Here is a 13,668-nt window from a genome sequence, read left to right on the forward strand (position 1 = left end):
GCATTCCTGGAGGGGGTGGGGCATCCCCGACGTGATGACGTCACGTTGGGGATGTCTGCCACCCCCCCACACACCCGCCCGTGCATCGGATCTCCAGAAATGGCAGTTCCCTGCCCTTAAAGGAGCCGGTGTTTCCCTTTTAAATGCAGGAGCTGGTGTTTCCCCTTTAAGAGCAGCCGCATTTCCCTTTTAAGAGCACGAAGCTGGCACTCCGGGCTTAGGAGGAAACACAGGCTTGGGAGGAAACATGGGTTCCATACACTTAAAGGGAGAGAGAGGGGTGGGGGTTGGGGCTTCACCCACCGGCCATCTGGCCGGCGGGCGGGTAGAACCTCCCCCAAATGGGGGACCCCTGGCAAACCGGGGGGGGGGGGGGCAACCCTATTGTTCAGTCACTGGTTCCCTCTCAGCTCCAGGGTCCCACAATCCCCCACAGCACTGCTAGCATCAGTTCAGCCATGCAGCTTTGGTGGTGCAGGAGGAGGAGATCCAGGGAGCTGCTGCCACGGGTAGAGCGTAGAGGGGTTGTGTGGGGTGGTGTCCCAGCCAAAATGGCAGCATTGATTCTGCCCTGCAGAGGGGTGCATGTTATTATTTCCCCTTGCAGAGTGTCCATAGGGAACAGACCAGCAGCACTGCTTTAGCACTGGCAGCTGACTGCCGCCTCAACAGAGGCCCTCAGGATCATGCTGTTAATCAACCATCACACAGCTTTGAGTCACTTGACCATATTTTACAGGTCAATACTATTTCAGCATTCCAAGTGCGAATGTGTGCAGGTTACATTTTTAAAAATCAAAATACATCTGGACGTGCGTAACTGAGGAATGAAATCTCAATGCACACCCATCCTGCACGCTATCTGTTTTATTACTCAAGTGGGGGGGATCCTTGCTATTTCACCCTCACCGGTACAGTCATACGGTATTTTCCTCCCAAAGTTTTCACCAGCTATAATACTTCTGAAGTGGTGCTATAAATACACAGGGCTTGGAAATGGTCAAAGTCTCCCAGGAACAAGAGGATGCTGGTGAAGTGAGCAACTCAGCATGCAAGGACATTGGAGGGCCCTAATTCACCCTTGAATCTCCTTGAATGAGATGCCTCTCTTTGTCTTAACCTGGGAGCTGCCTTTTGAACTCTCCACTCCCCTTATCCTCTAACTCTCTGCACATGGCCTTCCACGGAGACACATGTCTCTGCAGGTCTCTTCTGTAGACACAATGCCCTTCTGTAGACACAATGCCCTTCTGTAGACACAATGCCCTTCTGTAGACACAATGCCCGACAACCTGGTCATTTGTGATAGAGAAAGAACTCTTTGGATTAGGCTTCTTTCTTTTCTTTTGACTGCAACCTGGATGTGAACTGGACAGGGGTCATTTCCTGCAGGAGTGCACGGGAGCGGAGCTCCGGCAGTAAAGAGCCCAGGGGGCGGGCACATGCAACAAGCCCCGCCCCCTGCTCCCAGCAGCCCTCAGTCAGAGCAAGAAGCAGCCAGGTAGGTTGCAGAGGGGCCCCCCAGTCCAAAACAGTCCAGTGGCACCTTTAAGACCAAGTTTTATTCAAGTACAAGCTCTCTCTCCTCTGCGAGGACAGATCTGCACGCCCCCTCCCCAATAGCTAGCAATCCAAAACAGTCCAGTGGAGCCTGAGCGGTGGGTGTTGCCTTCTGACACACTTCCGGTCATGTCAGGGGGTGTGGCATATGCAAATAAGTTATGCTAATGAGCTCCTGCACCTCTTTTCCTACGAAATGACCCCTGGAACTGGATCTACTTGAATAAAGGTAAGTTTTCACCTTTTGCAATATATTTCTTAGGAGATTTATGTACTGTACTCAAGGATGGGCAAAACTCTGCTATATTAACCAACTATCCCAAAGGAGGCCCACACACCCATTATGGAGACAAATAAATGATCACCCCAACTCATGGCAAGGAGCTTGCAGCCAGGCTATGGTGGGCAGGCTTCCCAAGTACTTACCATGATTCGACGGGGGACACAGACGTCTTTGCAGGATCATTCCCGCAGGGACAACAGATGCATCACCAGGAAGTGATGCCAGGCAACGCTCTGGCAATGGGGCTGGAAACTCGATGGTACCATCAAGTTTTCAGCCCCATTGCCAGAGAGTCACCCAGCATCACTTCCTGGCGACGGCATGGTGTGTTACAGGGAGAAATAGTCCGACCAGGGAGCATGTTTCCCCCGCCGAAACACAGTAGGTACTTGGGAATCCTAATGGTGGGGCTTTGGGGGGCTCTGTTCCCTTTTTTAAAGGCACAGCCTGCAAGAATTTCTCCTGTAAATGCTTTTTTCAATCATTTAAAAACATTTTTAAAGGTGTGTGCTCCTTTAAGCAGACTGGGGTGTGGTAGTTGACTAATTTCCACACTGAGTAAGGCGGTTGGAGTAGGTGACCTCTAGGAACCCTTCTAAAGCTGTGTCAAGAAACTGGTCTCCTTTAAGAGAGTTTTTCTGCCTAAGTGTTAGCTTTCTTGGCTACAGAAGTCATCACCCCCACCTGTTGGCTTGTTATTAGAACTGTTGCTTAGGCTGGCAGAAGTGATTAACTTGAAGCAGCTGAGAACTGTCATCTAAAGTGGTTGACAGCTTGCAATTTAGAGATCTTTGCTGGTAACAGCTTTCTATTGGCTAAATGGTTAACAACACCTAGGTAGAATAGACAGTTTGAGATGACTCAGAGAAGAGACTGCCTTGCAGCTCTCTTCAATTTCCACACTGCTGCTATGCTTCCAGAGACTCTGGTCATCAGGAACGCTAGCTGAAATGCCAGAGTTATGCGCCTGTTAGGAAAAGTAGTGAGTAGAATAGCCAGCTAGATTTATTTATTACTTTCCATTTCTATTCTGCCTTGCCGGGCGAGCTGGCTCAAGGCGGCATACAGACAAATTAAAATACAATAAAACAATAAGGTGTGATAAAATTTGCATTCCTTGCTGAACTGTATACATACTTTCCCCAGTTGTTTGGCCTTTGTTTTTGTAAATAAAGTTTTATGTGTTTTTATACAAAGTGGAATGAGTTTACTGACCAAACCCAGATAAGTATTTCCAGTGCCACACCTACCATCTATGAGAAAATGTATTCTCTCTTCCCACCCTTCTCAGCCTGCTATTGTCACACTCTGGGGCTAATATCTGCAGAAGCCTCTATGCTTTAATTTTAAAAGGCTCGATTCCTCAGTAGCTGAGTCACAATCCTCCGAATTCTGGCTTTTCTTTCTGTACTGCACCCACCAGGAGAAAAAAGTTGCCCCACAAGTCACAAAATCCTAGCTATGCGCCTGCTTGCCGCCTTTCCCCTTTGTTTTCCTAAGCACTGTGCCACTGACACCTGGACTTCTGCTGAGACAGCCTCTGGTAGGAAAACATCACTGCAGTGAGTCTGTGGTTATTTTAGAGCAGATTGTCTTTTTGGCAGGGCCATGTTGAGGAACATTTAGACTAGAATGCTGAGTCTAGGCAGGCAGGCAAGCAGGGCTGTGGTCTTTCTTAACATTGCCTCTCCTGTTACGTGTCTTTGGAATAATGGGTTTTTAAAGTACAATTCACAAAGGCCAATCCAGCTTTAGAGTATCCCTAACTTTGTCTTTCATCCACCAGCAGCATTGAACCCTGGACTTTATTTTGTTATTTAAAATATATGCCTTCCTTTCTAGCTAAAATATGGACCTAAGGTAGGTAATACAACATAAAACCTAAAGTATATGCTGTATGGTTAAAAAGCAAATAACGAACTCCTGCATTTCAAGTTGTGTCCCTGTGTCCCAGTACTATAAGCCCCTTTGAAGATCTTGGCTTTGCAACTCTTCCATAAAGCAAGGCAAGAAGGGACCTTCTTCACATTTCTAGGAAGGTCATTCTACAGACTAGAGCTCCTTGGCAACTGGCGGGAGATTGGGGAGCTGGGATGGCATGTTGACACAACTTCCTGTGTGACCCAGAAGTGATGTCATCATGATGGGAGTGATGTTTTAGCATTTGCACCAAACACTGTGGTTTAACTATGGAGTTTTGGATAAACGATAGAGTGCCACCTGATGCAATGACATCACTTCTGGGTGAATGTTGCATCATCATGCCAGGGATGTTGATTGTGCCCTCGTTTTGCCCCACTCGTTCCTCCTGCTGCCTAGCTCAGTGGCAGCAGGCAGTGGCAGTGGGGGAAGGGAGCTCTCCCACTGTCAGTAGGAATGCGGCAACCCTAGCTGCCACCAAGAAAGAAGGTGAATGAGCCACAACAATCTGCACAAAGGACAGAGAACAAAACCTGGCTTGAGGATCGCAGCTGACACATGAGTTCATGGGAAGAGATCCTTCAAAACGTGGGTCATGAACTGGCCCCTTTTAAAGTTAAGAACTGGCACCTTGAAACAAAGGGATGGCTAGTACAAAGGTCTCAACCAATGCTCCCTCTAAGCTGTGGAATCTTGTGAGCAAAAATTCTACTTTGTAAGCTATGGGCATTAGAGTTGTGGGCACGTGATTTGGCTACTGCATAAATTAGTTTGCTCTGGAGTCGTCCTTCCTGAGCGAAGACAAATGAGCCGGAGGCTAAAAAACTGTGTGCTAGCCCGTGCTAACTCAGCTTAGAGGGAACACGGGTCTCATCTTGGTGTCATATAAGCTGACTGACTACCTGGCTGTTCCCAGCAACCTGAGCAGCAAATAGCAGATCTCTAATTTCTACCATGCACAAGCATGGCAGCTGGGTAGAGGGACTGCAGCCAGGGACCTGCCTTTCTTGGAGCCTCTTTGAGTCCAGGGGTTTATAAGGCTGTAACAGGACTGGACAGTGACAGAAGAATTTGGATGTCATTCTGGGATCCTTTTAATGTACCATTTTTAATCTGGTAGAAGGCACCGCTGGGGGGCTATGATTTAATGGAGAATACCAGACCATGAGAAGACAGTGTAGCTGAGGTGGAAGTAGGACTCTTCCCCAACCACAAAGGTGTTTCCCCTCACGCAGCAGCCCAGCTAGCTTAGGCCAGACCATACCCATCCACCTAGCCCAAGAACCAGCATGGTACCTCATTGGCCAGTGAGAAGGTCCCTGTTGAAATACCCTGATGGGTTAATGGATTCATATCGATTCCACTGACCAGGCCAGTCAAACTGTCCTTACCTCCTCCACCATTGTTTCTTCAGAGGCAAAGGTTACCTCCATGCATGAAGGACTCCTCCCATCAATACCCTTAAGAAGAAGTGCTAGACTTAAGGGAAACACGAGCCTCCAGAGTTCCACAAATGTAAGGAAAGACTAGCCAAAGAACAGTCAGCCACCCCCTTCCCAGACTGGTGGTAAGCGAGGTAGGAGGAATCTGGAGATAGCTGAGTCTGGTAGGGCCCCAATGGGCCCACCTCTTCTGTCCCTGTTCTTCCTCTAAATTTCAGTCCTAGGAATTGCATTGTATAAGACTAAAATATGTCTGGAAAATGAATCACAGAATTCTTCCTCATGTAGTTCTGCCGTCAGTCGGGTTGCCCCAAATACTGGAGCCTCTTTCCTACATATGCTTCCCAGAGCAACTCATTTGTCCTGTCAGAGTATAGACACATCACACACACCCTTCCGGAACTAGTGCCTGCCATCATGTTTCACCTGACATCATCCTACTTTTTCCCCACCCCTCCTTTTCCTTTGCTTTGCCTCACCTCCCTACCATTCGTTGAGTTACCATAACCCTTGGTGGGTTCACTTGAAAGTATTTGTCATTCAGCAAGGTTCACACATCCATGCTTTGAGAGACGGTGTTGACTTGCTTTAAGGAAACCTCTGTCACAGATCAAACATCATGCACAGGTTGTTCCTCTCATCTCACAACATCGCAAACATAACCCTGTTGCAGAGAAGGCAGCTCATACATCCAGAAGCAAGCCACGTGGCCGTGAGTGACATGCTTACATGTGTGAATCAGACATCTACCGAGCCAGCTTACAAATTAGCTGAGATGCTTACTTTTGCAGGAGAGGTGGATCTTTGTGGCTGGGGAAAGGCAGAAATTGCTGACAAGAAAATATATTTCCCTCTCTCATAATAACTGGACTTTGAGATCACCAAGTGAAATTGATTGGAAATTTAAGGGCAGATCCCTCCCCCCAGGTACTTCTTCACATAGCATAATTGACTTGTGAAATTAATCACCACAAGAATTCAGTTATGGTCTCTAGTCTAGTCCACACAGAGAGAATTTGAATTTGTGGTCCATTAATGCAGGGGGTCCCCTTTGGGGATTCTGACATAGAATGGTGGCAATGGCTGCTGCAGGAGATGGAGCCAGCCACAAAATTGCTGGCACAGTGAAGAGCCCTGTGCTGTGGTGGCAGCTACTACCAAAGCAGTGTCTTTTTTTAAAAAAAAAAATCTGCACAGTCAATCAAATATCCAGTGGCCAATCAGAACCCTTGCTGGGCAGAAATCCCACCTGGCCCTGCCCACATTCTAAAAACACTTGGTGGGAACCAAGAAAGGGGTTGGTGGGCACCATGGCACCTATGGGCACCACGTTGGAGACCCCTGCATTAATGGCTATTATCCATGAGAGTATCATTAGAACCATCATGTCCAGAGGTAATATACTGAGATCAGGATGCCAGGCATAAAACAAAGATCTCTTGCATCCATGGCCTTCTTAGGGCCACAGATACTAGAGGCATCTGTTTGACTTTTTTTGAAAACAGTAGACTGGATGGACCTTTGGCTGGATCCACCGGGCCTCCTCTTCTATTGTGTGGTACTAATATTCTTGCCTAAATTCAGGATTTGGAGGGAGCTCCCTACCACAAATTCAGACAAAGCAGCAGGCAAGAGGGAACCGCCCTGTGGAGTAGAGGTGAGCCAGTTACCAATGAAAAAGTCACACTTCTGACACAGAAAGAGGTGAAGGGGAACCATACTGCAGCATCCCATGGCAATCAATGTATTTACAGTCACAGAAGATTCAGGATTCCTCCGGCTTCAAGGATAAAACAGCAATGCAGCAAATGCGCTGCAGATGACTGGTTTTATTAGTTCTCATAATTGTCTCTTATTAATTTGTACTCTGCATAATAAAATAAGCACTCACCTTCACAGTCTGCCCGGCTTCGGGACCATCCTGTTAGAAGAAAAGACAAACACACACACATACAAAGGAGATGGAGATCAGAGCAGCCAGTGAAGCTCTCCTGGGTATTCCGAAATATTGCCCATTAATAATTTAAATCCAATTTCATTGTGCATTAATTTACAGCACTCTCCTGGGTACCATTTGGTGCCAAAGCGCTTGGGAACCGACACCTTTCTATTTCGGGTCCCGATCAAATGAGAAATGAGAGGCTGAAGGGAGATAAACACTGGCATATTTATTCTCCCCCCCACACATACACAGAATTTGAGATCACAGATGCTCCCAATAATGTTGACATTTCCCAAGATTTATGGGTGCTCTTTATAAAACAGAAGTTAGCTGTTTGCATACATGGTGCTGGCAAATTGGCCTCGCTGCACAATATGGATTTAACAAAAGGTCAGGGGACCCAGAGGTGACCATCTGATCCGTGTCCTTCACCATTGTTCCCAAGGTCCAGAAAGAGGTGCTATTTCAGAATTCACAGGGAAGGGGCAGACTGTTGGGAGGCAATGTCTGCAACTGGGCCCATGCTTAGTTTTAGTCAAGGTTAAATTGAACCCATGAAGAGGCCTATACTGACTCAGACCATTGTCCCAGTCTGAAATCAATCAAGGATTTGACCTCGGGCTCTATCAAGGCTATGCCACTGTGCTAGTGGGCCCTCTGACCAAACAGAAAAGTATCTTGAATGCATTGACTGTGGATACTTTCATGCCTTAAAACAATGTTATCAATACAGGTCAACTGATTCTTTTTAAGCAAATGGATTTGTGTTTTTGACATCCATACCAAATGTACATTCCCATATAATTGCTTCTAAGAATAATTGCTCTGCGTGCTGGGTCTGTTCTGTATTCTCTCTCTTGTATCCTCTCTTTTGTGTTCCTGTTGCTTTGGAGTTGTTGTTTTTTTCTGTCCCACGGGTGTTTTGCTCCCTGTAGTGGTTTATTTGGCATTACATCGCTGCAGGTTAAATCTGCAGTGAGATATGCTGGACATACACTGATGTAATATCAAATTGACCACTAGAGGGAGCAAAACATGTGTGGAAATTGGGGGGGTTCCATTGCATCAGGAACATGCAAGCAAGGAAAATAACAATGTGGGGAAACCCCTGGCCAGAGACATGTGTACTCTTGAGAAATAACCACATGGAGTGAGAAAGGCAGGAGGAGGGGCAGTGCCACTAACATTCCTTAAACGGCACCACAGAACATAAAACAAACCTTTGTGATATCCCTTGCCAAGTGGGAGGTTGTTTTCAACAAGCCTCCGTTTTGGTTTGTCTCTCTGCTCATCCCTTCCACCTTGAAGCTGCCTCCTCTCTGCATGCCACAAGAGCCTAAGAAACAAGGCCTGTAGATATTTCCAAAAAAAAAGCAAGCAGAGAAGAGGAACCTCGCCTGATGTCATCATAAGAGTGTGAGTGTGGCTTAGTGGTAGAGCATCTACTTGATATGCAGAAGTTCCCAGGTACAATCATTGCCATCTCCACTGAAAAGGACCAAGTTGGAAGGGATGTGAAATGTGCAAAACCTCCCCCTGAGATGGTGGAGAGCTGCTGCCGGTCGGACTAGGCAACACTGTCCCCGATAGACAAAGGGCCTTATTCTGTATAAGGCACCTTCATGTGCATATTATGCTAACTGTAGAAGATTAGGACGTATTTGGATGAAGCCATACCTCACTTAGTCTTTCACCATCCGATCATTAATCAAGGACTCAGTGATTAATCAGTGTACCTTTTAGCCTCATAAAGAAGCTGTCGTATTAGCATTCCTCAAAGAAAGCTTTTCCTATCTTAGTCCTGCCCTTATCATGATCTAATTTAGACTGTTTAAACAGCCTGCTAAGGCTCCACTCTTCTGATCAGGTGGTAGTCTGCCCCCAAACACATCCTTTACCCACCTGGTTACCTCCACTGCCTTACTTTTTTGGATTTATCCGCAGGACCTGAAACACACTCCCCCCCCCCCAATCCAAATAAACTGCGTGTCGAAATCACTCCCCTTCCCCTTCCCTCTTTCTAATCCTGGTAAGGAAATAATCTTTTATTGCTGGATCTGGTTCCTGTCCTCTAACTGGGGCAGAATTGTACCCATATCAAAGTGCATGTGGTGTGCAGTGTTCCCTCTAAGCTGAGTTAGTGCGAGCTAGCTCACAATTTTTTAGCCTCCGGCTCACACATTTTTGTCTTAGCTCAGGAAGGATGGCTCCAGGGCAAACTAATTTATGCAGTAGCCAAATCGCTCACTCACAACTTTAATGCCGATAGCTCACAAAGTAGAATTCTTGCTCACAAGACTCCACAGCTTAGAGGGAACATTGGTGGTGTGTGTGCTCTGGCTGGTTTCACATTGCATGAGTCTGTGATTGCAGAAGCTTCCCATTGACAAAAATCATACAACCCTGCTAGGCATCCTGTTTAAATTACCTTGGATTATTTGCTGCCTGGATACTGGGACTTCTGTTGGGTTTTTTTGGAAATTAGCCTTAACCTGGACCTGCACAGATCATTGCTTATAACCACCTCTCTCACACACACTGGCTTTAAGCTTGGACTCCTGACTTCCCTCTTAACTTGCACTAGCAGTAGGTGACATGAAAGACCTCTGCCCTGAGATGCCGGAGAGTAGTTGCCAGTCCAAGTAGACAAGACTGACCTTGATGGACCAATGGTCTGATTCAGTATAAGGCGATTTCCTGTGTGTACATGAGATGCGATGAGTGATTGTCTGTTTACATGGGTTTCTAGTCCTGGGTGTTATTATTGAGTACTTGGCCTTGTTTTTACTGAGTGAGTTTGCTGCCCACGATATCTGTGTTATTTCCCTCAATAAATCTTATTATTGTTTCCACTCTATCTCGATTCTCAATATTCCTTCCACCTTGTAGAGGTGTCTCACCACTTTGTCAAAGATCCCTTACCATTATTTTATGGGGCACTGCCTGGAACGATAAAAAGAGTGTCCGTGACTGCCCAGAACTGTCAATGACTGCCCAGAACAGACCTGTTTCCTCAAGCCAGGAGTATATCCTACACCATAAATTCCTTTAGTATAGGAATGAGGGGTGGCAGAAGGAGGATTTTCTTCCTTACACTCAGGGTATTTTAGTGTGGATTTAGGCTCAAATTGGAAAGCTGGCTCCATTCACGCTGATATATTCTAAGGGAAAGGTAAAGGTTTCCCTTGCTCGAAAGCCAGTCGAATCCGACTCTAGGGGGCGGTGCTCATCTCCGTTTCCAAGCCGAAGAGCCAGCGCTGTCTGAAGACATTTCCACGGTCATGTGGCTGGCATGATTAAACGCCGAGGCACATGGAACACTGTTACCTTCCCACCGAAGTGGTACCTATTTATCTACTTGCAATTTCTTGCTGTTGAACTGCTAGGTTGGCAGGAGATATATATTCTAGGGTACGCTTTTTTCTAACCACACAGAGTAACAAAAGCTGATGTTTTCATTTGGAGATACACAAGGCGAAAGCTTTAACTGTAAAATGCATCCTGCACTCAAGTGAATGCTGGTTCATGCATCACTTCAGTGATAACTAAAGCATCCCTTTAAGTCTTAGCTTAATCCTGACAAAATGGAGGGCCTACTGGTGGGCGGAAGGTCTGACCCAGGAACTGGGGTATCTCCTGCTCTAGAGGTGCCCCTAAAGGCGCCTCTTCATAGCTTGGGAGTCTGCTGGATGCAGACCTTCTGATGGATAAACAAGTAGCAGTGGTGGCCAGGGGTGCCATTCCTGGCCAGGAAAGACCATGCAACTGTGATGCTTGCCCTGGTAACAGCTGGATAGCAGTGTTTTGATATCTAGATCAGACATTTTGACTGAAAATTTGATGCCTATATTGAGAGACTGATAGTGTTGTTGTTGTGGTATTACTGTTAATGAGCAGAATATTTTATGGTAAGAGCCATAGTCTGAAAAGGTGGTTACAATTATTTCCGTTTCATAGATGGGAGAACTGAGGAGTAAAAATGGTGGCATACGATGGGCAGGGATCTGAACACAGATTTCCCAGATCCAAATCCTACATATCATCCGCTGGACCAACGTTTCTTTCACTGTACTATTTCACTTGCAAAATTTATATCCTAGCCAAGAATTCTACCTTCTAAAGCAGAACTGAAATGCGAATTAAAAAACAAAACAAAACACTGGGAATCCATACCTTTGCAATGTGGTATAGTGGTTAGGGTGTTTGAGTAGGATCTGGGAAACCCAGGTTTGTGCTACGGGAGCTCACTGGGTGACCTTGGGCAAGTCACTGTCTCTCACCCTAACCTGCCTCACAAGGTGGTTGTGAGGAGAAAAGGGAGGAGAGGAGACTGATGTGTAAGTCACTTCAGGTCCCCATTTGGGGGGCAAAGTGGAAAAAAAATAAGTAAGTAAATAACAAGACATTTGCCAAATTTCAGAATGATGCAAACAGCTTGTTTCAACTTTCTGTTCCTTGTGCGAACACAAGGAGGAGCCTTAGTCATGGCCATGCATAGCCAACAAATACCAATTTTTGAGTAAAAAAATTTAAAGTCTGCCTACCATCTAAACATATCCTAAAGGTTTACTGTTTATTCAGCACTCCTTTGTAATATACCATTTAAAAGGGAGCAAGGGTAGTACCGTGGCAGGGAGCAGTTCGGCTTAGAACACCTGGGTTCAAGCCGCATCACCAATGTGGATGGATTTGGGGCAGGGGGAGGTTTTAGCCCCAGGGCAACCAGGACAGCTGCCCCGGGCCCCTTCCTGGGGGACACCTGCACAGGAGGGCTCTCGACTGCCCAGCTGCTAAAGTGCCAGCACCACCAGCCTCTCTGTCATCTCTGAAATTGTGGCAGGTGGCCAGAGCGATCAGCTGTAGCACAGTAGGGGACTCCCCTCTAACCACCTCACAGCTGATTGCCACCTGGCACCCAGCGATCAGGGGTAGACTGGGAGGCACAAAAAAAATGCCCTTGGAAAGGGCCCCCTCAATTTTATTTATTTATTTATTGGGATTTTATCCCGCCCTCCCCGCAAAGCGAGCTCAATGGAGGGGGAAGGAGAGAGAGCAGGTTTCCACAGAGCTGAGGCTGCCTGTCAGCAACAGTGGCACCATGCCCCTTGCCTCCCACACATGCCTGCCTGTTTATGGTGGTGGCTGCTTGTGCCCACCCGGTTCAGAAGTTTGGGCAGCTGGACTGCAGGGGTGGCACCTCCCACCCGCTTCACATGGGGCCAGTAGCTGCAAGCAGAGGAACAAGAGAGTGTACCTCAACTCTTGTATTTTCTAAGGGTCAGTTCATGTTTGCTAGCGATCTCCAGGGATGCCAGTGTACACCATGCAGGGACGTTTTGTCCCCATGCATTGACAGCTTTCGGGTGATTGAGGTGAGTCACTGTTATCTCACCAGTTGTAATGCCTGAATATGTACTCTCCATGCGGAAACAGTGGTTAATACACAAATGTAGCTCTACAGCAAAACACTACTGTTGAGGCTGATGGTCTAGAGAAAGGACTTGAAAGGGACTCGAGGCCATCAGCTGCATGGGAGACAGCCCCCAAACACTTCTTTCAATTGTGAGAGTGGGTGAGGAAAGAGTTTACTGACCTGAACTGCAATGGTGAGAGAAGTTCCACCAAAGTGTTGCTCTACTACGTTCCCAACCCGCTGTGTCACGCAGAATAAATCAGCCACTTCTTCAGGGTGCAGGTCACGGAAACGTTCCACGGGACGGAGTGGGCAAATGAGAACATCTGATTTGCATCCGGTTAAGGCACAACTGCACAATACTAATAAGTTATTACAAAGGGTTGGATACTACTAGCTTTTCTGCCAGTCAAAAGGGGAGAGGGGTCCCCCTTTTTGGCCACCCACCAGACCATACTGGGCATCATGGGATTTGAATGGATAACAACCACCTAGGACAGAAGCTGTAATACATGGAGTGAGGTTGAGTGAAACTGTTGGTAGGATCCAACCCAAACTCTTTACACTCAGTTCTATCAACATACAAAAAGCAGAGCCTGTGGTTCCAGTAAACATTGAGAAGTGCAGTATGCCCCCCAAAAAAAGTAAAAGAGAAAGAAACACAATAAAATTATGATGAAAATCAATAAGTATTTTTCTGTTGATTTAACTCGGGAACCACCATTTCTCAAGAAGAGTATCCTATGGGGGCATGCCCACCAAAAAAATCAGGATTTTTTGGATTTGGATATATTGGACCCTAAAAATTAAGGATTCCTGAAAAACCTGAATTCCAATACCAGTATGGTGCTCAGATTCCCCCCCCCCATAAATCCTTTTTTCTCCAGCTCCATTATACCCTATGGGACCACATGGGACCATTATAGTCAATGGGGAATCTATCTGGGGGTATCGAGGGGTCTGGGCAATGCTCCTTCTAAGCTGTGGAGTCTTGTGAGCAAAAATTCTACTTTGTGAGCTACTGGCATTAAAGTTGTGTGAGCGACTTGGCTACTGCATAATTAGTTTGCTCTGGAGCCATCCTTCCTGAGCTAAGACAAAAATGTGT

At 46.6% G+C, this 13,668-nt stretch overlaps 1 protein-coding gene across 1 annotated transcript in view; it reads right to left on the reverse strand.

Moving 5' to 3' along the window:
• Nucleotides 1-13,015, reverse strand: part of FHIT (fragile histidine triad) — a 345,343-nt gene extending 332,328 nt beyond the window's left edge. Inside the window, exons 1-3 of the mRNA XM_015414328.1 lie at nucleotides 13,008-13,015; nucleotides 12,741-12,912; nucleotides 7,097-7,126 (exon numbers count right to left, since the gene is read on the reverse strand). Of these exons, the coding sequence (XP_015269814.1) occupies nucleotides 7,097-7,126; nucleotides 12,741-12,912; nucleotides 13,008-13,015 (210 nt within the window). The remainder of the gene's footprint in view (nucleotides 1-7,096; nucleotides 7,127-12,740; nucleotides 12,913-13,007) is intronic.
• Nucleotides 13,016-13,668: the final 653 nt, after the last annotated feature.

The sequence above is a fragment of the Gekko japonicus genome, unplaced genomic scaffold, assembly GCF_001447785.1.
Source record: "Gekko japonicus isolate JY-2015 unplaced genomic scaffold, Gekko_japonicus_V1.1 scaffold129, whole genome shotgun sequence".
Taxonomy (NCBI): Eukaryota; Metazoa; Chordata; class Lepidosauria; order Squamata; family Gekkonidae; genus Gekko; species Gekko japonicus.